The sequence below is a fragment of the Triturus cristatus genome, chromosome 2_2, assembly GCF_964204655.1.
Source record: "Triturus cristatus chromosome 2_2, aTriCri1.1, whole genome shotgun sequence".
NCBI lineage: Eukaryota > Metazoa > Chordata > Amphibia > Caudata > Salamandridae > Triturus > Triturus cristatus.
The window spans coordinates 1,047,859,729-1,047,886,635 of NC_140582.1; the positions used below are offsets into that span (position 1 = coordinate 1,047,859,729).

The following is a 26,907-nucleotide window of genomic DNA, read 5'->3' on the forward strand; positions in this document are numbered from 1 at the left end:
TATGCCCCTTGGTGCCGGAGGAGCTCTGGGGAGCGCAAATGGTAGGGCCCTCCTCTCCTGGCATCCGGGGAGGACCAGCAGTATTTGAAATCAACGCGGGCAATGGGGCAGATAAGAAGAGGCCAGATTGCTGCCGCGACCTGCTGACGAGCTGCCCAGACCAAAACAAGACCCTACCTGGCTGGTGGTGCTGGCCCTCGAGGACAGTGAGGTATTGTGGAGCGGGGGGACGTGTGTGACTCCCGACTGAATGCAGCGAGAGAGGAGGGGACCTGGTAAGGGGACCCCCCTGGAGATCTGCCCTGAGAGAACACGAAGTGGCATGCCTAGATTGCCTGATTAGAGGAGGAGGGTTTCCACTGCTGGGTGGACGGCCTGTCACTCGGGGGAGCGTGAGATAACCGCGAGTGGAGGAGATTGCGCTGGGGCCACAATTGAGGTCTCTCACACATGTGAACCCAGAGGAGGCCACCAATGACGGGGGTTGGAGCAGGGACTGAGCCAGGAGCATCGAGGCGAGGAGCCCGGGTGCGCTAGGTCAAAGGTGTAGAGACCACGCTGTAGAAGCGAAGGAAGACCGGCGTAACCCAAGTTTGATAGGCCAAACATTGGTGGGGTTGAAGATTTCGGGTGTGGCGCCCAGGAGGCCCCTTTGCTAAGAAAGGCCCTTCAAGATATTGTACAACACCACTAGCTGGTCGATATGGGGAAGGACAATGTGACGAAGGCACAATCGAATTAAATATCGAACTATGCACAACCTATATCACATTGTCTAGATGCCAGTGAAGAGGATCCTGAGCGGGGAGGAGGCGCGTCATGGGGCGCTGCCGAAGACCCACCAACGCTAACAGGTGTTATCCAGGCCATCGAGTCGACCAGGGACGACATGATCCGGAAGATAGACTCTGTGGCTATATATGTTAATTTACTGAGGTGTGATCTTCAGAAAGTTTCAGACAGCGTGACAGTCACTGAAACAGACACGGATGCCCTAAAGGAGGAAGTAAAAAACCTCAGTACCACGGTGGTGGAATTGAAGAGACAAGTGATAAAGCTGGATGGAAGGGCGGAGGACTCATAAGGAAGGTCAAGGAGAGGTAACCTGAGATTTGTTGGGTTTCTCAAAAAATCGTAGGGCCCCTCGTTGGAACTGTTCCTGGAGGACTGGATCGTTCATGAAATGGCTCCCAAACAGTTGTTGAAGTTTTTCAGTATCGAACGTGAGCATAGAGCACCGGTGGCCCCCTAGACCAGGCGCACCTCCCCGAGCAATTATTGAGAAGTTATTTAATTACAGGGTTAGGGATCTTGCCCTCCAGCTCTTTAGCAGTGGACGGCATTTCTTCTTTGAAGGTCACTCCATAACGGTGTACCCGGATTACACCCAAAGGGTCCAGGAACAAAGAAAGACCTTTGTAGCAGTCAAACGGAGCCCGAGAGACCTAAATTTAAAATACCGTCTTATGTTCCCGGCAAAACTACGTGTGGAGAGTGAGGGCTGTGCCCTGTTTTTCTTTTCAGTGGTAGAGGCGAGAGACTGGTTGGATACCAGGGCCCCGTAGGGGAGACGTCTGGTCCCTTCCATGGTATCCAGTGGGACGTTTTCGGCGGGGTCGGCACAGAGGGGCCGCAGACAATCTACGCGGCAAATACAGCATAGAAGGACAACGAGCCCGGGCTGTATCACAGTTCTCCAGGACGGCACGTTGCAGGCCTTGGATTCAGAGATCATGCTGGACTTGGTGGAACCGACATTGGAAATTGAGGTTGAAGCCGGAGGCCCAGGCAGTGGTCAAGAATGAGCTTGGCACGCCGAATACCATAAATGGAATTGTACAGATAAGTTCTTATGTATATCTAGTGTGTGTACGGGACCTTGAGAGACTGAGCCGCGAACTACTGTTGGGGTCCCTAGAAGACTTGAAATTTGAGGTCATATGGGCAGCCTTCTAGCCTCTATTTTTTCTATCCTACTATACTTAGTTAGGCTGCACAGACCAAGGGCCAGGATGATTTTTAGTCACGATATTGACATGGGCTGCTGCTGCAGTAGCGACCCCCCCAGAGTCCAGGCCCGTCGGGGACAGCTTGAGAGCAATCTCGCACCCCGGCATAGCCGGTTCTCTTGCACAGCACCTGATTGACATCTGTATCATCTGTATTTTGGACAGGGCACTACTGGGCCTTTGCCCTGGGAACAGTCAAGCCAATGTTGAAATGTGTACAAGGAAGGGGGGGGGGTATGGGGTGGTGTGTGGGTTTTTTCCTATGGATCGTAAGATGTTTATTTAAATTCCTACCACCGCCCACGGGGGGAGGGGAATGGGATTGTTTCTTTTTCGAAAGGTCGTTCGCTTGTTGGGGAAACTTGAGGGTCGCACAGGATTACACTATGTCACACAGTCTGCTGGGTCGATGAGACTGACTCTCTGGGAAAAGGGGGACATTCTTTGGACACTCAATTATGGCAGTGCAAACATTGAAGGTTCTTAATTGGAATGTTCGGGGGATGGCTGGCCTTGACAAATGCTGTAGAATACATGCCTTCCTAAAGAGGTACAAAATAGCAATAGCTGGACTCCAAGAAACACATATATCGGGAAACACAATAACGAGCTTAAGAAAAAGATGGCGGGGTCAGATAAATACCACCTCGTACTATGGTTTTGCACGAGGGGCGCTGGTGTGGGTGGTGCCTGGGGTCCCATTCCAACACCAACATCCTGTCCTGGACCCCGAGGGGCGTTACGTTGTATTGTTTGGGAGATGGGAAGGAAGGGAAATGTGTTTCATAAATGTCCATCTTGGACTGCCCTGACTTCTTTCCAGCGGTTCTCAAGGCAGCGACACCGTATATGGGCGCTGAGATTCTCCTCTTCGGAGACTTCAATTGCATCTTTGACGGGGTTTAGATAGAGAGCCCCCTAGAGAGAAAACTAAACCCTGCATATCAAGATCCCTTGAGGCTATTCTTCAGGGCATGCAGCTAACAGATGAGTGGAGGACACGCAACCCAATCACACCTGTGGCTAATACTTTCTCCCGAATGGACCACTGCTGCCTCTCAGCCGGTCTTTCCGCCACAACGGAGGGCATTTCCTATTTACCTCGATATTTATCTGATCATGCACCATTACTATTGACCTTGATTAGCGGACCGGGACGACCGGCCATCCCATTATAGCAACTCCGGGCAGAGGCACTCACGGATCCCCCATATAAGCAGACTGTAGCGGAGGCCTTGCAACATTATTTTGGGGAGAATTGGGGTTCGACAGCTACTAGAGCCACAGAGTAGGAAGCCATGAAGGTAGTTATTAGAGGGATCTGCATGGGGACCACATATGGGGTCCGACATCAGCTCAGTACCGACATTGACTCCTTAGAAAATGGCTAAAGAAACTAGATGAAACTCTGTACAGAGCTCCAACTGATATGGCCGAATGGACGAGGGTTCAAGGGGAATTGTTGGAGGCCTGGTCCCGACTGGAGAAACATAGGTATAGTGCCTACAGACAGAGACTACATATGGAGGGGGATAGATATGGGGCGCTATTAGCAAGATTGCTTAGGACTGAGACGGAACACACACCTGTATTACAGCATTGTAACCACTTGGGGACTGTGGTGCACACGCAGGACGCGATTCTAAAATAATTCGCCACTCACTTGGTATTCTGAAGGTCGGTGCTAGATAGCCTACAAAAGATTACTGGGTGGGCGCTGCCATACTCTGTTAAGGAGATACTTCTGTTACTCCTCCCTAGACCTAAAGGGAAAAAACTTACGAGGAGGTTCCTCCAGTTTGGATTGGTATTAGCCAAACGGAGAATTGCAATCAAATGTGTGAGCTCGGTGCCCCCCACGATGGAGAGTTGGGCTAAAGATCTGCTGGCATGGGCTACAGCAGAGCTACTCCACATGAGGCGAGTTGGGAGAGATGAAAAGTTGGAAGATGATGCGAGGTCCTGGTATAACATGATCACAGAAGTTCCCATAAGAGAAGTCCCCATCTCGCAAAAGATAGCGGAGATTCAGGATGACCCAGCGGACTTGGGAGCAGTGGCACCGTCTGTGGGCAACCGCAGTCCGAGAATGTAGTCGACATATACAACAGAGAGACGTAGCCTGACCTGAGATGTATGGTATGAGGGGGAGTTTTATTAATGCGACTCTGGGGGAGAGGGGGGTTGTTAAGAAGTTAACTGTTATGATATATTTCCTTAGGACAATGATGTTATATCCAGACACGCTGATGTGTTACAATAATGCACGATATTATGTACATGTCTTATCCTTGAAAGAAAACATTGAATTTTTTAGGATAATCATCTGCGATGTGTAACTGTTGATACGACTTTGCTGTGATTCTGGATGACTAATAAAACAAATTAAAAAGTTTTTTTTTAAATTTAAAATGGGAAGGTTTAGGGATGGATAATGTGGGGCTTTAGCGAGGGGTAAAGAGGAATTTTGGACGGGCCATGCTAATACAAATATCCACCTACAAATTCACAAACTACACTTCTAAAGTTACTACTGCCCTCTAGATGACAAAACAGTCGTTAATGTACTCCAAACTTGGAGTAAGCATAGCACCACACAAGGCCACTCATAGGTACTGCATCACACTTCCATGGAAAATAAACTGAGGCAGGGACTTACTATAAAACCCCATAAGATATAATGTTAACATAATTACATTATTTTGACTTTTGAATTACAGATATATATATATATTCCTTTCTGCGTAGTCCCGTTTTCCTGACTTCTGGGCGCCTCTTTGGTGGTGCGTATCGAGTACGGCAGGACCAAGCCGTTTCAAATGTCGCCACACTCTCCCTTTGAGCAGGGATTCCCTCACCGCACTCGCTGCTCCGTTAGATTGTGCAAAACAGTGAAACATCAATCGTCCATCGGTAGTTCAAGGGTGTTTTTTCATTATCAAAACGCTGCCAACACACAACCCCAATGCGTTCCTCCTTACCCCTCGCTAAAGCCCCACATTATCCATCCCTAAACCTTCCCATTTTAAATTTAAAAAAAAACTTTTACTTTTGTTTTATTAGTCATCCAGAATCACAGCAAAGTCGTATCAACAGTTACACATCGCAGATGATTATCCTAAAAAATTCAATGTTTTCTTTCAAGGATAAGACATGTACATAATATCGTGCATTATTGTAACAGATCAGCGTGTCTGGATATAACATCATTGTCCCAAGGAAATATATCATAACAGTTAACAGAGAGGTGTAAAAAGTGGCACGGCCTGGACCACCTCTCTGCAACGCAGCTCGGTGGCGCTTACTGGAAGCACCTGGTGGGCTACTTAGCCCCCAGGGGCCCACAGGATTGAAAGGGAATTATTTCCCCAACTTAAAACGCTCAACAGGGCGTATTTGCACACGTCACCTCAGGCCCCGTCCCCTCCCTTCACCACTGTGTAAACGTGCCCTGTGGCCGTTCTAAGTTGAGAGATTAAGTCCCCTTGAATCCTAAGGGTCCCTAGGGTCAAACTAGCCCACTAGGTACCTCCAGTAAGCGCCACAGAGCTGCGTTGCATAGAGGTGTAAAAAGGGGTGTGGCCTCAGAAAACCTGTCTGCAACGCAGCTCCCTGGCGCATACAGGAGATACCTGTTGGGCTAGTTGGCCCTCAGGGACCCTCGGTATTGAAGGGGAATTCATTCCCCAACTTACAACTGTCCAGGGGGCGCGTTTGCAGAGAGCTGCAAGGAGGGGGAGTGGCCTCCGGCGCGATGCTGGTCTTTTATTTATTTAATTTTTTTAAGAAGGAGGGCTGTGTGGCCCCCCTACTTTTTCTAATTTATTGGCCCTGGGGACCCCATCCCCCAGGGCCTGCACCCTAATTTCTTTTGTTGAAATTTTTTTATTTGGCCCTCCCAAGGCCTTAATCGGCCCCGGGGACCCCAACCCCCGGGTCATGGCCTTTTCTTTTTTTTTATTCTTTAGGAGGGGGGCTGCGTTGCCCCCCTCCTCAGGCCACTTATGGCCCTGGGGACCCCATCCCCCGGGGCCGGCCTTTGTTTTTTATTATTTAAAAAAAATATATATATTTATAGAAACACCTAGGACATGCTGGACAAACCGTATGTACCTATCACCATGACGATTTGCGTGATATTCATTAAAAGGTGACTATGCATACAATGAATCCACGTGGAATGTATTTACACCGCTAGTGAAGCTCTGACGTGTCTGACGCCCTACCGTGCCTAATTCCGGCGCCCCCGCCGGTGGGTACTCTCCAAGTAGACACCCGTGTCATTTATTTATACAAACATGGGTAGCTATTGACGGGCACATTTAATACACACGCACACCAAGCCATTCAAAGGGGATTCGACAAAAATTCGACCAAACTTTGCAAGAAACCCCCCTCACGGTTAATAAAACACACATCCTCCGCCGGATGTGTAATACTTTTTATTGTACTCTCTGGAAAGGAGACGAACCTCACTTGAGAGTCACAGCGTGCTCCTGGCTGAGCCCAATGCTGTGTTACACCCACCAGTGCCCGCCGAGTGCCACACACCGCTGTGTTGTATTCCATCAGCTAGTGCTTATGCTATGACACTCTCTAGCCCATGTGCACTGTAACACCACCCCGTGAATATGTCATGCCACACTTGCCTTCGCACGGGTTATATTGCCTCATCTAACGTGCCTTCCTCGATGCCTATGTTATAACGCACAGCGCTATGCCATACATATTACAATCTGGGATCCATATCTTTGTCACAGTACATATGCAATGTTACACTCCCCAGCACATATTTTATATTACAACTTTAGAGACTAGTTAGGTTACACAACACTGCCCTGTGCATATTACACTCCAAGGCGCATATCGCATAGCACGCGCTAGTGCCTGTGCTATCTCGCGCTCTCCAATGAATCTGTCATTGCGCACAATGTACTGCATATTATATTTCACGCCCCGGTTCATCTTATATCACACTTTTTGGTGCATAGTTTATACCATATACTATATCTAGTTTTCATTTTCAATCGTGCTCTCAGGACTATGTTCTATATAACACTGCGTCCACCTACCCTTTTCACAGGCATTACATTTTGCGATGGGGGTGGAGGGTCAGGGGGTGTTTCTGCCAAGTGAGCCCGGAGTCACAGTCACAAACGTCCTCTTTTTCCTGAATAAAAGTGAGATTATGCTGCATACTTGTTCATATTTTAAGTAGTTCGCACAGACACACATTTTAAAAACAATAAAGTTCCTAATACCCACCTTCTTTGAACAGTTAGCTTGCTGCCCCATCCACCTCCTCTGTTGTCTGAATCCATGGACTAGCCTCCTCCCTCCTGCCATGCATGGTCTGATGTGCTGCCAATGCCCTCCATTTAGCATGATGTACCAGTCCACTCCTCCTGCCCTCCATTGCCCAATTCTATGGCCCATCATTGACCTCCTGCTTAGCCTCTGTGCTTAGCTTGCTGCCCCTATTCTCCTTCCCCCTGCCCTCCGATGTCTTTGTGCATGCCCCTGCCACTCCTATCTACTCTGAGTGTTCTGTTGAGCTGCCACTCCCCTCCCACCTGCCTAGCATTGTCAGATGACTGTAACCTGTCCTTGCCACCTCCAGCCTGCCTGTCCACATGCCATGCCCCTATCCCCCTCCTCCTGTCCTCCATGGTCTATTTTAATGCCACACCCGTCTGCCCTCCCTGGTCTGTTGTGCTGCAACTGCTCCTCCTGCCTGCCCCGCGCGGTCTGCTGTGAGGCCCCTTCCCCTGAACTCTCTTGTCTGTGCCCAGGTCCTGACCCTCCCTTCTATCCTCCATGGTCCTTTGTGCATGCCCCTGCACCCTCCTTCTTGCCCATCATAGCCATTGTGCTGCCACTAACCCTACCGCTTGCCATGCATGGTCTTCTGTGCTGCCATTGCCCCTCCCACCTTCCCTGTGTGGTCAGCTAGCTGCCCCTGACCCCCCCCACCTTCCCTCCATGGTCTGTGTGTATGCCATCATAGTCTCATTGTTGCTCTCCATGGTGTGTCTTGTTTCTAGTGCCCATCCTGCCTGACCTCCATGGTCATCTTGCTGCTCCTGCCCTGCCCCCTTGCCCCCAGCCCTCTGTTTCCATGTGCAGACCCCTATTCCCTCCCTCCTGGCTTGTCTGTTCCGTTGTAATGCCCCTGATCCGTCCCTCCTGCCCTTTATGGTCTGTTATGCTGCAGCTTTCTCTCCTGTCTGTCCATCATGGTCAGCTAGCTACCATTGCCTCTTTCCCCTCTGTTCTCTGTTGTCCATGTGCATGGTCCTGTCCCCTTCCTATTGCTTTCAATGGATTGTTGTGCTGCACTCCCGTCCCGCATGCCCTGTGTGGTGTATTGTGCTGCTACAAACCCTGATGCCTGCCCTGTAGGGTCAGTTTGGTGCACCTCTCCATGTCCCTCCTGTCCTCTGTTATCCGAGTCCATGTCCCTACCCAAATTCCTCCTGCCTACCATGATCCAATGTACCATACTTGCGAACATTTTGAACTTGGTAAGAGGGAGATTTTGAAAAAAAAAATGGGTTATTGATTTTCCCCTTTGAGTTACATTTAAAAAGAGGAGATTGTAGACAGGAGACGGATCAAATAAAGCCCATTAGAGCTTAAAAACATTGGACGTTTCCTGGCTGAAACGGGTCTGTTGGCATGTATGGTTGTACTACCACTGCCTCTTCCTTCTGCCAACAATGGTCTATTATATTGCCACAGCCTCTCTTGCCAGTCCTGTATTGTTGGTTTGTTGCCCCTGCCCCCCTTTCCACTGCCCTCCATAGTCTGTTGTGCTGTCACTGCCCTTCCTGCCTGCCCAGTGTGGTCAAATTGTTGCCTCTGCACTCTCCTACCTCCCTTCAATTTTCAGAGTCCGTGCCCCTGGCCTCTGCCTCTCAACAGTATCCCAATGAGCAACTAGATTGCTAACATTCTATATTTATTACAAAAGTGTGGAACGCCTGATGTCATCTTGATGTAATCAAAACTGTAATACCTAGAGCATTTCCTTTAGAAATTACATATATGAGAGGGTCTTATTTGCATCACAATTATGGTTAGTGCTCTAAAAAACTAAAATGAGGACATATTTTCTGAGTTTTCAAATAGCGACCAAGAACTTTTAAATTATTTGTAATCTTTATGTTTTTTTATCCAGTTAACCACTTGATTAAATGTTGCACCTAGGGGAGAGGATGTGGTGTTACTTCCAGACCTGCAGACTTTGCAACTGGGGAACCAGGTTGGAGTTTCTGCTTCAGCTCAACATTCTGTGATTCTGGTCAAATCACTTAATCTCCCCATGTCTACAACCAAAATGAATTTGATCTTGTGTGATGTAACCAATGCTCATGTAAAGCACTCCAATACCTGACAAGTCTGCACTATATAAAACTGCAAATACACAATAAAAAAGTGTTTGCACACGTCTGTCATTGGGCTACATGTGGGCTACATCTGGGTGATATTTGTGCTGCATTTGGGCTCTTTTGTCTCTGGTGGCCATCTTGGGAGATTTATTTGTTATGAAGTTTCCTAATTTCCTCATTTACTGCATCTCCTCAGTAGGAAATGCTTTCAGTGTTTTACTTTGATTCCATCAAGAAGGTTTTCTTTCTTTCTTTCTTTAAGCTTTATTTCGGCTTATATAGCCATAAAAGCAAGAATACATAAAACATTTCCAACAAGAAAATACAGTTACACAGACCAAATCTTCAAGATAATACATACGGAGGGCAAACCACAATTAATCACATCTCGGTTATACTATTTACAACTTTAAAAACAAGACATACATTATAATTTAATTTAAAAAAGCCAGATTTTGTTTTAAAACTTTTTCTAGAACATGTTAAAAAGGAGGAATCAGTGCAATTCGTAGTAACTAACCAGGCCGGGGAAGGGTACAACCCGCATTTGTGCATTACAACTTGCAACCTGTCTGTTTCCTTATGAGGTACACATTAAATAGGAACCTACTTATACAAAACACTACTAGCTGCGAGGTATTTGACTTAAGTATGCGTTCTGCCTCTTTATAGGACCTAATCCCCATATTTTTGCATAAGGGTTTGATCCAACGGTCCCTTGGTTTTTTATAGGCTGGGCAGAAAAGCAATAAATGGGCATCATCTTCTTTTGCTTTTTGGGGACAAAGAGTACACAGCCCACTAGCCTCCTTACCCCCCCACCTACACGTATTTGCCGAAGTCTGTAAGACCCCATATCTAAATTGCAAATATAATGTTTTTGCTAAAGGTGGTCTTATCTCGTCCATGAATTGTTCAAATTCAGGAGTATCCTTTATGGTCAAAAATCTCTGGGTCAATGTGCCTAATGTTGAACTAGAAAGTGGTTCACCATTGATATATGTCCAGAAAGTGGACTTCACAAGTTTTTTAAAGGGCGGTGTCATGTTCTGAGGTTCTTCCCAAAAGTGGGAGAACCCTAACCTGGTGAACCACTGGGAAATGTGCTTCAACCACGTAATCTTCTTAAACCCATCAATCCGGATTATTTCTATCAGTCCACTCTTATAGTCACTCAACTCCGGAGTTGTCCATAACCTAACCCAGTACAGTAGTGGCCTTAGTATGACTTGGTAATCTGTCCTTTTGAGGTTAATATCCATAAACACTGGGACTAAGGGGGTTCTAATTGGTATTTTAAGCAACCTACATATAAAATAATTTTCTTCCTTCTCGAAGTTGCTTTTACAAGAGTGCCCCCATACTTCAGCACCATAAAGTGCCGCTGATTGAGCCTTCGCTTTAAATATTTCGAGTGCCGGCGTAATAGCTTTAGAGAGACTACTGCCGTGCACCTTTAGAATAGGCATTGAATTTTGTTTTAGAATTAATTTACTTTTTTCCAACTGCCCCTTCCAAGAAGGCATACTATCAAGCGTGATTCCTAGATAATTAAAACTCTCCACATACTCCAATTTTTGGTTGTTTAAGGCCAGGTTCTTCCTGAAGGACTTCTGGGGATTTATGGACATATATTTTGTTTTAGATAGATTTATTTCTAACCCCTTCCCCACACAGTAATTATTAAAAGAATTCACTAGGTTTTGCAGACCCTTTGGAGTCTGTGAGATGAGAATTGTATCATCGGCAAAAAGTAATGCCGTGATCGCCTCATCTCCTAGTTTCGGGGCGTCATGTTTACAGTCTCTTAGGTAAGTAGGTATGTCATTAACATATAATGAAAAGAGTGTAGGTGCCAGCACACAGCCTTGGCGTACACCCCGTCCTACTGGAATAGCTTTTGTGGTTTCGCCTCCCTTCCCCCATCTAACTTTAGCATAATTCCCTGTGTGTAGTCTAATGAGTTCTTCAAGTAACTCGCTAGGGACCGCCATATTCTCAAGGGTAGACCATAACAGTTTGCGTGGTACGAGGTCAAAGGCGGCCCTCAAGTCAATAAATGCCACGTACAAACTGCCCTTCCTTATGTTAATGTATTTCCAGCAGATGCAGATGCACATGAACCTGAATACTTGATCGACCGTGCTGGTTTTTACCCTAAACCCTGCCTGGTATTTAGTTAATATCTGAGTCCCCTCTATCCATATTAAAAGTCTATTTAAAATATGTCTGGCAAAAACCTTTTGTAAAAGATCTATTAAACTTATAGGACGGTAGTTGGCCGGATCATAACGGTCGCCTTTTTTAAAAATCGTTACAATCTCCGCCCCTTTCCAGGTTTCGGGAATTGGCGTTCCGCCCACTATAGAATTACATACCAAATTCATATAGGGCCCCCAAACTTCCACATCGTGCTTTAGTAGATCACCAGGGATTTTGTCAGGACCAGGGGCTTTACCCATTTTAACGGCATGTAATGCTTCAATGGTCTCTTCTAGACCAAAACACAGGGGGAATTATCTGATGTTAAATTAGTCACATAGTCCCCCATGGTCAACCCCTCGTTAACATTAGAATATAATTTAGAAAAATGGTCACACCATGTTTTTTCGTCTAGATAAATATCCCTAGGTGATCTACCCTTTTTATTTCCTTTTGAGATTAAGTTCCAAAATGCGCCCTGATCTCTCAGTTTAGCGCATTTAGAAGGTCATCCCATAGGGCATCATCCCACGCTTTTTTTTCTTGGGTCAGTGTTTTATTATATACCAATCTACTATCTTTTATTCCCTGAGGGTTCTTTGATCTAACAGCCTGGATCAAATTGGAGAAGGTATTCAGATATGTCACACATTTGCCATAAATTCTGAATGTTAGCACTCTAGTTGCTCATTAGATCACTGTAGTAAAGCTACTGCTCACCATGGAAGTCTGCTGCTGGTATTAAAAGTGCATGTTTCAGTCTGCATGTCAGAATTTTTTTAAGAAATAGAAGAGGATTTGAGAAGTCAAAATGTGCCCTAATTTTTCTTTCTGCAGCACTAATCATAATTTCTATGGCAAAATGAACCCCCTCATTTTGTTCCTTTGTAAATTAAATGTTTTAAGTGTTACCACTTTATTCCAATCAAGATGGCTTCAGGTGTGCCATACTTTTGTCATAAATAAGACTGTTAGCGCTCTAGTTGTTTGTTAGAACACTCTGGGACATTCTGTCATTGGGCTATACTTGGGCTACATCTGGGTGATATTTGGGCTACATTTGGGCTCTTTTGTCTCTGGTGGCCATCTTGGGAGATTTATTTGTTATGAAGTTTCCTAATTTCCTCATTTACTGCAGTCTCCTCAGTAGGAAATACTTCCAGTTTTTTACTTTGGTTCCATCAAGAAGGCATTCAGATGTGTCACACATTTGCCATAAATTCTGAATGTTAGCACTCTAGTTGCTCATTAGATCACTGTAGTAAATCTACTGCTCACCAGGGAAGTCTGCTGCTGGTTTTTAAAGTGCATGTTTCAGTCTGCATGTCAGACTTTTTTTATGAAATAGAAGAGGATTTGAGAAGTCAAAATGTGCCCTAATTTTTCTTTCTGCAGCACTAATCATAATTTCTATGGCAAAATGAACCCCCTCATTTTGTTCCTTTTTAAATTAAATGTTTTAAGAGTTACCACTTTATTCCAATCAAGATAGCTTCAGGTGTGCCATACGTTTATCATAAGTAGGACTGTTAGCGCTCTAGTTGTTCTTTGGAACACTCTGGGAAGCTCCAGTAGAACACAAAGGAATCAACTGACAGTCTCTGCCCTTGTTGGATGTACATGTTTTACTGAGAATGTCAGACTTCATTCTCACATGACTGAGAAAGATAATGTGAATTTACAGAAAATATGCTCTCAGTTTAGCTTATAGATCACCTTCCAAGCCTCTGTGGGAAAAGCGTGAGAAAATAGTTTTCTCTCAAACATGATTCATGATATCACAGCAGAAGGCTTTTTCACATGGTAAAATCACCTTAGAACACACCACAATTCCTAAAATGAGTATGGTAGCATCAACAAATGATTTATAATGTAACTAAAGTCTTAACACCTTCTATTAACTGCAATGCTTTTTAATGAGGTGCTATCATGTATATTGGTCCCAAGATGGCTGCCAACACTTCTTGGATGAAGTACTGACAGCCAATCAGATCTCACAATGAGATGTGTGGTTAGGCTCCGCCCGGATATATCTATCTTTTTAACTCTAATTTTCTCAGGAACTACTGAACGGATTTACACCATTTAAGCAAAAGGCACGAGTCTGAACTGAGGACTACCTCTTTGCCAAATTTGGTGTAATTCCGTTCAGCAGTTCGGGCTGTAGCTGAGTCAACAGGTCCTATGGGAAAATGCATGGGGAAAACGTGTTTTGGGACCCCCCTTTTTTCTCTGCCCCCGCTTGACGAATCACCGTGAAACTTCCCGGATAGGAGCGGACCGGAGCTGGCCAAAAGTTTAGAAAATTTCGCAAAGATTCGTCAATCGGCGCCAACGTTATTCCAAATAGAATGTTGCGGAATTCCTATGGAAAATAGGTCCTAACTATAACTACCTACTGGCGACTGCCAGTAGGTTATATATAATATATATATATATATATATATATATATATATATATATATATATATATATATATATAGTCTTAAAAACATGCAAAATTAATAATTAACTATTGTATTAGTTTAAAAATAGTGAGCATATTAAAATATTACATTTTTTAACTTTTATTGAAAGTGTAAATATAGTTTATATTAATCACACACAACTTTTAAGTAAATGTACTAAATATCAGTTAATAATCAAATAGCTAGGTAGGGTTTTTGTTCATATTATTTTGTATACACATGGATATTTTCTGAGTAAGTTAATACATTTAAATTATTTAATTATTTAGTAAACATTTATTTTGAACAGGTAATGTGCTCTAACATTATATTTTATTAGTTCTACAGTAAGAAAACTTGTTTTATTTAATTTACATTTATATTTTACACATATATATATATATATATATATATATATATATATATATATATATATATATATATTACAAATGAATAGTATCAACGTATCAAAAAAGGTATGGCAAGCTTTCTGCCTGTGGAGCTATAAAGAAAATAGGGCAAGTGAACAAGGAAGAAGGACAGGAGGGTGGAAGAAAGCAACTAAATGCATCACACACCACATTAGTGTTGAACTACTATAAAGTCTCTACACCCGTGCATGGATGACCGAGTGGTTAAGCCCCGAAAGAAAGATACTTAGCAAGCATCTGACGACGATCTCTTCGGTGCCGTGATAAAAGACCTTGCCACCTCTGTCTCTGTAAATAGGAAAATGTTGCCAACAGAAGACAAAGTTAATTTAACTGGATTTAACACCTTAGCTTCATTACCTATTTTCAGCAAGTGCTTCAGAATCTCTGCCAGCTTGTGCCTTTTTCCTGTGTCAGCCTTGTCCGGAAACAAGAGTATTCTTTTATTTTCGTACTGGAGATCCTATTTCTAAATAACAGCCATTAAGGCAGGTTCAGGCACTCCGACAGCACAACCATGATTGTACCAACGGAGAGTGAGTTCGCCGCTCTGGATTTCGAGGTTAATCAGTACACCTTCTTTACAAAGGCACGGCCAACATAGTTGAGAGGAGTTAGGTGACTCAGAAAGAGAACTCACTGGGTCTCTTTGACCTCGACGTCAGGTGCTAGGACCGGGAATCCCGGCACACAAATGTTGGCACCACTCATATTTCTGGTCCAAGGACATCAGAGCTCTAATGGTTCCCTTCCAGTATTCCAACATTTCCTGAGTTCTGAAGTCACTTCATTGAAGTCTCCCTCCACTTTGTACATTCATGCTTCTACAAATGACACTGCTTTCTCCAACCTTGTGAGATGATCCTCTGCCTTCTTCACTACCACCATGACTTTCTCTAATCCTTTAAGCTTTTTGATATTCAGCCCTAGCACTTCCATACTTTCTCTTTGACCCTTTAGAAGCTCAGCAATGTGTGAGGAGAAGAAGTACTCCTTGTCTTTTTTGGCCTGGTTGTCCGCCATCCTATTCCGTCCGACCCCAGTGTGTAGCTATCATTAGGCGACCCTGATCCAGGCGGATCCCCCACCCACTACTCGCACCCCCTCTTTCACGGTTGGTTGGCTAGTTGGGCTCACTTTCAGGAGCAGGTTCTGGTTATATGCTCTCTCTTGCCTCCTCTAGAGTGCCAACACGCCTCCCTCACTGGCAGGAGCGGGTCCTGTTTTTACCCTCTCTCTTGTCCCCTCTAGAGTGCTAGCACACCCCTCTAACTGGCAGCTGCTCCGGAGGCTCTTCGTGTCACACCCACCATCTTGATTCTCACTGCTGGTGTATGGGTTCCTCTTAGATCACCGTCTTACTCAACATCACAGAGACCTGCAGCTCCAGATAAGTCCTGCAGCTTCTCTGCTGGTTTCCACTGCTGTATACTGCAACCGGTGGTCCACCATGCATGACAGACAGCTCTGGCTTTGATTGAACACGGCTAAGTTCAGGAGTCCAGGAAAGGGGGCATTCAACCCACCTCCCAGCTCCGTCCCCTTTTTGATTTTTATAAGTAAAGTAAGAGTAAGGACCTTTTCTTCAGAAAATTCTGAATTGTAAACTATTCACACAAGCATTTGACTCCAAGGTCGGCAGCATAAAGCGGGATAAAAATAACTCAAATTCTATGCCAAGCACAGACTTATAAGGCAGCCGCAGCAAATGGAGGCCAAACAAAGAACTCCTTCCCTTGGCTCTAACTCCAATGTACCTGTAATGTAGCCCTATTCACCCACATACATAGTTCTTTATTTATTTCACTAGTTTGTAGAACACAGCCTTGTCGTAAGAACTGGCCTTAGTCCAGCTGTCAAAGTGTTTTTGTTCTATAATCAAATCACATCTCACTGACCTGTACAGATGTCTACTGGGAAAGTACTAAACCACCACAAAGTGCACAGGCTTAAACGCAGTGCACAGAAAAGGAAATTGGGATTAACAAGATATATGGAGTCAATGCTGGCTGAAAAGGCTTGGACGGCATAGAACACTTCACAAGAAGATGACATGTGACCTGCCAAGTGAAGAATAGATTTGAAAGGAACCAGCACATACCTTTGAAGAGCGTCGTTCAGCGAACCTTAGTACTCGACAAGTGACACAACCATAGCTTGTGAGGGACGTTCAGTAGAAGAGAAGAAAGCATTGTTTTAATGTTACACAGCCGAAAACTGCTTGCGGGTGAACGATGCCGGGGAGGCAGGTGTGACAGAAGTTGGAGGAAAAGAGATGACTGCTCAGGAACTACGCAGATGTGGAGTAGGAGGAGGCGGTAGTTCTGTTTTAATGCTTATCCCTAAACCATGGTGTAATATTACGCCAGTGGCGTAGCGAAACTTGAGGGGGGCCCCCTGCAAAGTACATGGAGGAGACCACCTACGCTCCGGACCCAGTCAGGAGCTCTCAGCCTAGGGGCCTGCCGCCCATGCACAGTGCCAGATGGGGCCCCCTGGAACTTAAGGGCCCCCCTCATCGCAAGAGCTGCAGGGGGTATTGTTACGCCACTGTATTACACATGGATATCCATGCGTAATAGAGACTATCAGTCTACTCCAGGTACTGAAAGGTGCAATCCAGGATGTCCTGAAACGTCTAGGAACACATAAAAGCAAGAATTTTTGGATAATGAGAAACATTTTTCTGAACCCTTCTCATACTAGAAACTGTTGGTGATTTCCTCATGTAAAGGGCGATAGTAAGTAAATTACCAGTGTTTGATTTTTAGGGGAACACCCTGGAAACACAGGGAAGGGGTTTCCGCATGCAGAAAAATATTTTCCTTGTGAACAGAAAAAAAGAAAGAAAAGTGATTTTGCACAAATGCAATAAAAATGCCTTATGCGCTATTGAGCACTATGTCCAACTCTGCATGTGGGAACTCCTCGCATAAAACATTTTTAGAAATTCTTAACACGTTTTGAGGACTGCTCTTGAAAAGGTTTATGAGTTTTTGATGTTCGTGAATCTGCAGGCTTAGGAGGGCAAAAACCTCTGGGGGAAGGCTCTCGGTGAGTCAGAGTTAGAGCCTAGTACCCGGTCCTTCACAGTGCACACAGGCACGCTGATAAGGGTGTCTGAATTGAATCCTTCAGGGAGGCAAATCAAAGTACATTGTTGTGTTTTCAGAATAAAAATAAAACCAAACGTGAAGGAAGCCACAAGGAAAGACAGTGGGATGCTGCAGAGTGAAAACACAGGTTGTTTCAGTATTGACCCCTATGAACCACTGTATGCCAGAGTCATGGAGAAACACACTCAGTTTCGGGATAACAGCAAAGAAGCAATATTAAGACTAGGCACAAAACCCAGTGTTTACACTTCCCAGAGAAGGGAGATAAAAGGTAGAGTGAATTCAAGTATGGAAATCAGAGGGTAGAAGTAGAAGGATTAAAATAGAAAATGTTTTCCGATGCCAGGACTAATGAATTAAGCTTGAAACTGCACTAGGAGTTGTGTTAGTGGAGCGACTGAAAACTGGACTTCTGTGAACAAAAACAGTCAGAAGGAAAATTGAGTTTTGAGAATATGTGATGTGCTTTAGAATCTAGTAATAAGGAAAAAGATGCTATAGGCTATTTCACTCGGCTCTAAGAGTCCAAGAGAACAACCTCATTTTCAGAAATATGATGATAACTGAGCTCCTTTAGGAAACATTTGAATGAGTTACTAATACAAAAGATGCAAAGGGAGATTTGGAACACCACATCTCTCCTTCTGCGCCCTCCCCCACCCAACCACCTCAAACCAGCAGTTAAAGGATAAACAATTTAAGCCCACACCTATTAAACTCAATAACCCCTCTCTACTACTTCGTCCATTTCTCTTATCACAGTCCTTGGCTCATAATGATGTCATGTCTGGGAAACTGCCACTCACATGAGCCCTTTAAATTTATTTTAGACCCTCCTTCTGGGGCATCAATATCTGACCTCTCCACTGAAGGACCTATTTCTTTAGTTCCATGAGAGGAACACTGCTCTGGACACTGCCCTGGATCTAGCTTAGAGTCCTTGAAGGCCCTGGGCATGCACAAGGATGTGAAAACTGTTGAAGGAAGAGGAATCTGTCCTGAGGAATGCTCCCAAAGTCCAATGGAACAGGCTCCCAGGCAATGTTTTAACTAGACATCGGCTGATGAAGGAGTAATGCAGCAGTAGTGGTTAATCTACACCTTGAAATATGCTGCACTTATAAACTGTGCAGCTTATAAAATATGTTATTATTATGACAGACCCAATAACTTTCATATATTCGGAGGCCTCCTCGATGGTAACTATCTCCATCCTTCACAGTCCACAGCGATCAATGCCCCATCCCCTTTCATGAAGGATAAGACTCCTCTATTCTGAGGTGCTCTCTAACCTATTCGGACTGTAGATCACCCCAGAAGTACTGACTGAATTGTGTGAGACATCACACTCTCCCCATGACCTCAGTTTCTGTGACTCAAAACTGTACAACAGACCTGTGATGTAAGCATGGCCACAAGGCGACATGCTCGTGTTACACAAACTACTAAAAAATAATTCAAAGAAATGTGGTTGACCATGAAGATGTTAACACCCATCTTAGAGGTTGAAGTAAAATTACCAAAACTCAAATCAAACCTGGCAAACCCAGGTATGATCACAGCAAAAGGCAATACCGTATAATATTAATGTAATCGTAGTAAGTGTGAAGCAATACATTGTGCTATTCACTATCCCTGCCCTGAACCACTCTGCCAACTTAGGTTACCTTAAGGGTCAGTAAGAACTTTGCTTGTTTGCCTACCTCAGATCTGGACCTGACCACTGCGCTTGAGAGCAGTCTCCGTCCATGCTGGGTGGGGGACTTTATTGAGAATCTGTGACTTATCTGGTGGCTCAACCTTTCAACACGTTGACCGGGCAAATCCAGCAGGTATAGGGCTGGGAGTGTAGAAGGAGATCTCTACTAACAGCTTATACTTTGCAGTTAACACATGCTTTAAATGGGCACAAAAAGACCCATAATAAAACAGAACCAAATGGAATATGTGCCTTTTACAACAGTAGCACAAAGTGCACTCGCTCTGTTTCTTGCTCGAGGCACTTAACTTCGGCTTTGAGCTGTTGGTAATCATCCACTCATGCAATAAAAAAAAGGGCGATAAGGGACTCCAAATGTACATTCCAACCCATTTCTTACCACTCATAAACAAACAGGGTGCAAACATACACACGAGGCACGACATAAATGTTATCAGCGCTAGAGGTTTTTTTTGCAACCAATATAAATGATATCGAAAGAAGCTAAATTGTAAAGGCAATTCAGAATAAGCCATTGTATAGGAAGGTGGTGTTATTTAACCATTAGCTTTATTCCCTGAAAAGTATCTCCTAAAGATTAGGGACTTCTGTGTGCACTAACTTTGAGTACTGGTTTTGAGCCATTGACTTCCATAATATTCTTAGACAAAATATCAAGATCATAATTTCTAAAGGAACCTTTATTTTCTTACCCTTTGTGTGGATCCGGATCTCCATGAATTTACAGGACTTCTTTGTGGAGTGATTTTTAAGATCTCTGCCTGCCTCTTACGCTCCTGGGTTTTTTCTTCCAGTTTCCTTTGTAGCTCTAAGATGCGTTCATCTTTTACTCGCACTTCTTTCACCAGCTGGGAATTTGCTTTCTTTTCTTCTTGTCTACCGAAAACAAGACATGGACGGTTTGTGAAACGCTCTTTTATGTATTGATTTCACCATAAAGAGAATTAAAACATTATAGAAAGGACCAATGATGGAAACCCACCAGGAGCATATTTAAAAACAAACCGAAGAGTCGCATTAGACTGCACCGACAAGATCAGCATAGAATAAACCAGGCAGCACGAGAAAGCTACAGGTGTAAGTGTCTATATCACCTACACACGATGAGAGACCTAGTTAGTCAAGGCAAGTTAAAGATACATAGGGTTTACAAATTATTACTGAAACAAAGTAAGTAAAAATAATATCAAGCGTTGGTGGAGTCAGAAAAAACGGATATTTATATAAATCGGATTAATCATAGAAGATACACACGTCTTCTTGGGATGCAACAAGTTAGTGCCTCATTTAGAGTCAGAGAAAACTAAAAACCCTCATATTTCTGGAGGAAACTATAAATAGGGAGAAGAATCCACCGGCGGAATTTCTGCAAGAGGTGGAATAATTCTGTGGCCGAATTTCACATGTGGAGTCTCCTCTACGTCTAGGACGCCTTACAGAAATTGAAGTCGTTTTACTTCCCTCCGGATTCAGTCCATTACGCTTTTAAAGTCTGAAATACTCTAATTTGTTCAATAACAAGTAGCGGTTCTAGCAGGACTAAAAGACTGATTTCCTTGCAGAAATATGAAAGAAATATTCACTTCTGGTTATACTGAAAATAAGAGTTGAGACTTCTCTCTAAGATGGCTGACGCATTTGTCTAGTACCACCAACTACCACTAACTTCTAGGATATTACTGAACAATCAACACTAAAGTACAACCCGCCCCCCCCCGAAGATCGGTCACAATTGTCTGATGCTTTGTCAATTGAGTTTTTCAACATACGCAACACATTACTCCGTAAGTCCCTAAGATACTGCTCCGGGGTCTACCCAGATGTTCAGCATTCCTTGTGCCCAAGGATTTTCACGATTAGCATGACAAAAACATATATACCCCAGAGGATCTTTTCCTGAATGGTCATTTACTTTCTTTTGAGCAACACATAGCAGAGCACTGTATCCCTCCAGGGCAATTTCTAATACACAGGCAGCTTCAGCAGACCCGCCACACAATGTGGGAAATTACTCCCAAGGAGCCATTAACTCACGCAGTCATACAAAAACTACTCATAATAGGTGCAGGCCACCACTTGGTCACCAGACTCTACAAAACACAACAGGAAAACACTACAATCCCCCACACACAGCTCTGCGAGTGCTGAGAAATGGACGGTGGAGGGTACGCCACGATTTACAGTGGGCGCTTGCATTAGAGTATCCTCACCTAGTATCAAAAACAATCAGTTCAAGAGCATCCAGTTCTCCACTTTAAACAGAGCATACCTCACCTCTACTAAACTGAACCAGACCTTCCAAGGCACCCAACTCTGCTTTCCCCGATGTCAATCTGATAATGCTTATCTCTGCCACATCATATGGTCCTGCCTTTCCTTAGCACACTATTGGCAAGTGGTTCAAGCCACTGCAACCGACATTACTCATTGTGAAGAACCCAGCTGGGGAGTTAGCGCCCCTGGCATCTACAAGTGCTCTAAACATAATAACGTGGCAGCTAGGTTAGCGGATCTTATGATTGTGCTGTCTTAACGGGCTAGAACACTGAAGTGGCGTGCGCCACTGTTTCCCCTGGTTTCATCTTGGGGGTGTGCAACTGGCAATTCATACAGAAGAAGCATAAGGTGTCCACAAACATCCCATATCTATGGACAGGGATGCCATGTTGATCCACCTTCAAAGCATCACCAAAGATGCCTCCCGCCCGCCATGAGAACAAAGTCTGACACATTCCCTGGGAGTAACTGATGCCTCTGTAACGGTAATCACTCATCTGTCTCCTGCTCGCCAGTACCTAATTCCGGTTCATAGGCAACACTACAGCCCCAGGTTCCCTCCCTTTGCATGGATCACAAACTTGAAAAAAACACTCAAATTTGCCAGGTAGGCATGCAACGCACAATGGAAAACATAAATTAAACCGACCACCATGTTTTGATGTTTTGCTCTAGGTAGGCAGACTTTTTTTTAGTATCCCATCAACAAAGGGGTATACTGAGCACGGTGGGCAGTGTGAGTTATGCTATCCATTGTGTGTTGCATGCAATATCTGGTGGATTTCAGGGCTTTTTGGGGGTTTGTGTTTTCTGGACCATAACTAAACTTTCTTTGAGTTCCTGGCTTTTGTTTTATGATATACTGAGTTCATCTACATTGAAATGATTGTTATAATGCACTGTATTATCCAAAATTGAACAAAAGAATCCTAATGATACTGATACAAACAATTATATAGTGTGCGGTTCTGGAGCGAGTTCCGCCCATACAAGAGGCACAATTCGTAGACATTATAATGCGAGGACCATCTTGTTGGTTCACAGGTGATGTTTTACATGGGTATTTGTGTTACCGACTTATTTTCCAAGATATATATTGATAAGGTTCACAGTCGCTGGGTGTGATTCTGAGCACAGTTTTTTGCATAGATTAGTTCCTTTTCTTTCTTTCTGCTTTCTCACCATTTACTGGTGTTCTCATTGAATACTGCTGCTTACCTGACCTTCATGTCGTTTTCTCAAACTTTTCTTTTGATTCATAGTTACCCCTGACGAAGGGAAATGTATTGGGTCTCCTCACCGAATTTGTTGATTTACAATCTTTGATCATGATACCCCAATAACCTTCTCTACATTTGTTTCTACGTTGAAAGTTTCAAGTTAACTTGTTTTGAATGAAATGTGTATAACAGCACCATCAATATTTTATTTAGAAGTTTTTGAATATTGCTCAAATGTATAAACATAGTTTGACCTCGAAGCCCTAGGGCACATAGTTGTTCTTCCTCGGTCTAGTTCACCTGCGGTTAAACTAGTTTATCGCAATACCGCCTTCATCTGGTATGTACCCATTCCCTACAACACATGGGCTTTGGCTGTGCACATCGGAAGTGCCTTCGGGGACTAGACACCCTGTGGGTGGACAACCTCCAGAAAATCTTTGCTGCACACGACCTTTAGTAGTGCAAAGCAGGGGCTGGACGCAGGCCTAACTCCTTGTGGGGGCTCCTCCGCTACTCATGACTCTTGGCTCAGTGCAACGGGTGCCGGCTGCAAGTCCTAGTTCTTGCCAGACAAGATCTTGTTGTTCACAGGTCGTGGGACTGGGATCACAACCCTTAAAGAGTTTCATGATTTCCAAACCAAGTTAAGGGGTTTTGGTCCGTTAAACAGAAGTAATGACAGGAGATATAACTTTCTCATCCAATCCTTTTTGTATATTTTTTAACTGAATTTGGGTTCTTGATATGTCCTTGAACCCAGGTTTGATAACTGTGTGAGGAATTCATGTTTTTGAATGTGGGTCCTTGAACTCTCCTTGAACACAAGTTCGAGCACAGTTCAAGGACACTGGGTTTTTGAATTTGAGTCCCTGAACCTGAGTCTGCAAACCTTCCAATAAAAACACTTTTTGAGAAATCATTTTGGGTGCCCATCACGATCCAGGGCTTAGAGAATGCTCTTCCTGTCTACCTGTAGCTTATCTAGGACAAAATACAGGACGCAAATTGTGAGTAGTATTTTTGCAACCAGTACAGAACTTTACAAACCATCTACTATTAGGTTGGATAGCCTAAATCATAGTGGATCACACTCTGACATACCGCACGAATGTTACCGAGGTAGGTCACACATTTTTTACTTACTACCATTGAAGACCAACAGGCATGGAAGCCTGCTGGGATCAGTGGACAGGCATGTCTGTGACTGCTTTAAATAAATTAAATGCAAATCATTTTCTTTAAAGCAAACAATGCTGCATTAAAAAATAAAAATCTTTCTTTTTGTTTGTTTAAGCCAAGTGCGCAAACATGTTTTCTTAATTCACTATGAGGATGGGGTGCCAATGGAACCTTTTCCCTTTTTGTGAATTGGTTGCCATCCCCTTTGAGGGAATATTTTCTAACAGACTTTCAGTTGCAAAACAATGATATATATAGCACACCTATTCCGAATTTGGAAGGTGCCTATAATACACCCCTTCCACATATCCATTCACAATCCAAGTTAGGAGTCGGAATACAGACATCATATCTGAAAAAGCATTTTTATGGTCGTGAGCGCAGAATAAGAGCATGTGTGACTGTGAAAATCCTTATTATATCTGGACTCTACTTTTTTCTTGAAGGTTTGGAATGGTGCCCGCAAGAGAACTCTTTCTCTTGTGGCCAGCCAATCAGAGCCTTTGGGTCAGCATTCCTAGCTTTTAGTCAATGGACCAAAATGGACGGGAAGAAAATTCCTCGTCTAACACTGATTGCAGACTACGAAATTAGATAAAACTAAAGTCCTGCAAACTTCACGAACAGGTGCTAGTGCTCGGTATCATCTCTCCACAGTTCCTAGATAATGAATCTGCCATTTGCATGACTAAAAGAAACACGAGGGGCCCGATTCACAGAAGTAATCTGAGACAAAATCCTAAAATTACTACTACTAAATACCTTCTGTGAATACCAAAAATAGTAAGTTTAGGATTTTGTCTCAGATTAGTTCTGTGAATCAGCCCCTATGTCCTGGAGCAAGTATAGGAAAAACAACTCAATGCAGTCCACTCACTCACTGTCCTGCATGAGGAGTGATTGCTCTGTTGACCAACGCCTATTCCTTTCGGAAGTAGCTGAAACCGGTGAAAAGATTTGAAGAGGGGGCTGTGCCATCACTGCTGAAGATTCATTGATACTACGCCAAAAAAGCATTAAAGGGTTCTAAACTACAAGAACTCACAGGAGTGTGGCTATTTGTTTTGTAACAAATATACTAGCACAGTACCTTAGCGTGGAGTTTATGGGACTTTAGATTTCATTTAGTTTCAAACTCTAGCCTGTGCAGCACAAAGGTACTTACCCCGACTCTTTTCCCAGTGCAAGGACTCCAGAAAGGTACAGTTACACAGTCTGGGTTGTGACTGACATTTGTATGTTGAAAAGTAAAATTTTGAGGGATTTGTTAGGTAATGTGGAAATCAATCAGTCATCAACATGAGAACCTGAGGGAACTGAGAACTTGCTGGTTTGGTATATATTGTATCAAACATTGAAAAATGCACTTGCAGTCCCACTATGAAAATCTATGAGGATGACTTCAACTGCCTTAATGCACTGGCAGAGATACTGAAAGAAAGACTAAGCACTGGAGCATGACATATAAAAAAGAAAACATTCTCACTGCCGCACACATACTCATTGCCTTGGATCTGGAGCACTAGATCTGATGGTCAAAAGGTTCCTATCAATTGGGATCGCCTAGAAAGTTCCACCATACCGACATGGCTACTATTCTCAATTCCAGTCCTCATCTTAACACAGAAGACGACATATAGGAGGCAGCAACCACTGCAAGTGCAAAGGTGAATAATCTAACAGCGGCCAAGATTAGGCCCTGTGTATGTGACTCTCCAAGCAGCCCTCATTTCCCATATGGGGCTGCTTTGGTGAGAAATTTCTCCTCCTCAATCCTCTGAAAAATCTTTCAAGCAGCTACTGCAGCTTCCACTATAAAGACTTCCTCCCTGAAATGGAAGAGCTTCTGCATCTGCGCATCTTCTCAGCACACTGACTCACATAAAATTCATCCTGTGAAATACTGCCTCACCTTCTGCATCTTGCTGATAAAGGCTTAAAGTTTTCATCTATTACAGTGCATCTGGCATCTCCAGATATTTCAAGACTACAAGCACTACGTCTCTTTTTTCCACTGCAGTGCTGAGTTCCCGAGGGGTCGGTTTTGTATTCACCCCAACCTCCCCCGCAACAAAGCCCACCAGGTTGAAAGCTCAGCATTGTGCTAGGGGCTCTCGAACCATTTGAATCTAAACATGCAGACATCATTCAAATGCTTTCAATGATGATAGTCTTCTTTGTAGCTATAGTATCTGCAAAGCGTATTACTGAAATCCAAACTTTTTCCATTGAGGCAACTTACTGAAGTACGACAGAACCAAGGTGACTCTTACTACGGATCCTCAATTCCTGCCCAACGTAACAACGTTAGTCCATCTTAACAAAAATATTCACTTGCCCATTGTTTTCCGCAACCATCTTCTGTGTCAGAAAAAAGCCCTATATTCCTCAGACCTCAAATGTTTAAAGTTCTATCTATATCAATAGAACAAAGGACTGTCAAAAATCAGATCAGCTTTTCATCTCCTATGGCAAGTCAAGAAAGGCTGTCCTCTCTCATAACTGGGCATTGCTCGATAGATCACAGCTTGTTCTGCCTTCTACCATGCCAAGGACGGAGAGCCTTTGAGACATACAATAGGAGCACACTTACCAGGGGAAAAAGGGGCCACAGCTGCCCTCTTTGTTAAAGTGCCTCTTAAGGACATGAACAAGTCAGCAATGTGAGCATCCACACCTTCACCAAACAGTACTGCATGGACATCCGGTCAAGACTAGAATTGGGCAGAGACAGGTGGTACTGCACAACTTGTTTCACGTCCACCAATTTTTACTAAATTGTTAAAGTTACTGCTTAGGTAATCATAATTCAAATATGTAAATCTATGAAAGAATGAATATTGGAGGGAAGATGTTACTTATCTGTAACTACAGTACTTTGGTACATTTCATTGATATCTGTCACAGATTCA

The 26,907-nt window shown here is 43.8% G+C and overlaps 1 protein-coding gene across 2 annotated transcripts in view; it reads right to left on the reverse strand.

Annotated features, from left to right (window-relative positions):
- CFAP99 (cilia and flagella associated protein 99) overlaps positions 1-26,907 on the reverse strand; it is a 545,884-nt gene that overhangs the window by 5,386 nt on the left and 513,591 nt on the right. For both annotated transcript variants that reach the window (XM_085643346.1, XM_085643347.1), the window contains exon 15: positions 20,009-20,192. In XM_085643346.1, coding sequence (XP_085499472.1) covers positions 20,009-20,192 — 184 coding nt within the window. The remainder of the gene's footprint in view (positions 1-20,008; positions 20,193-26,907) is intronic.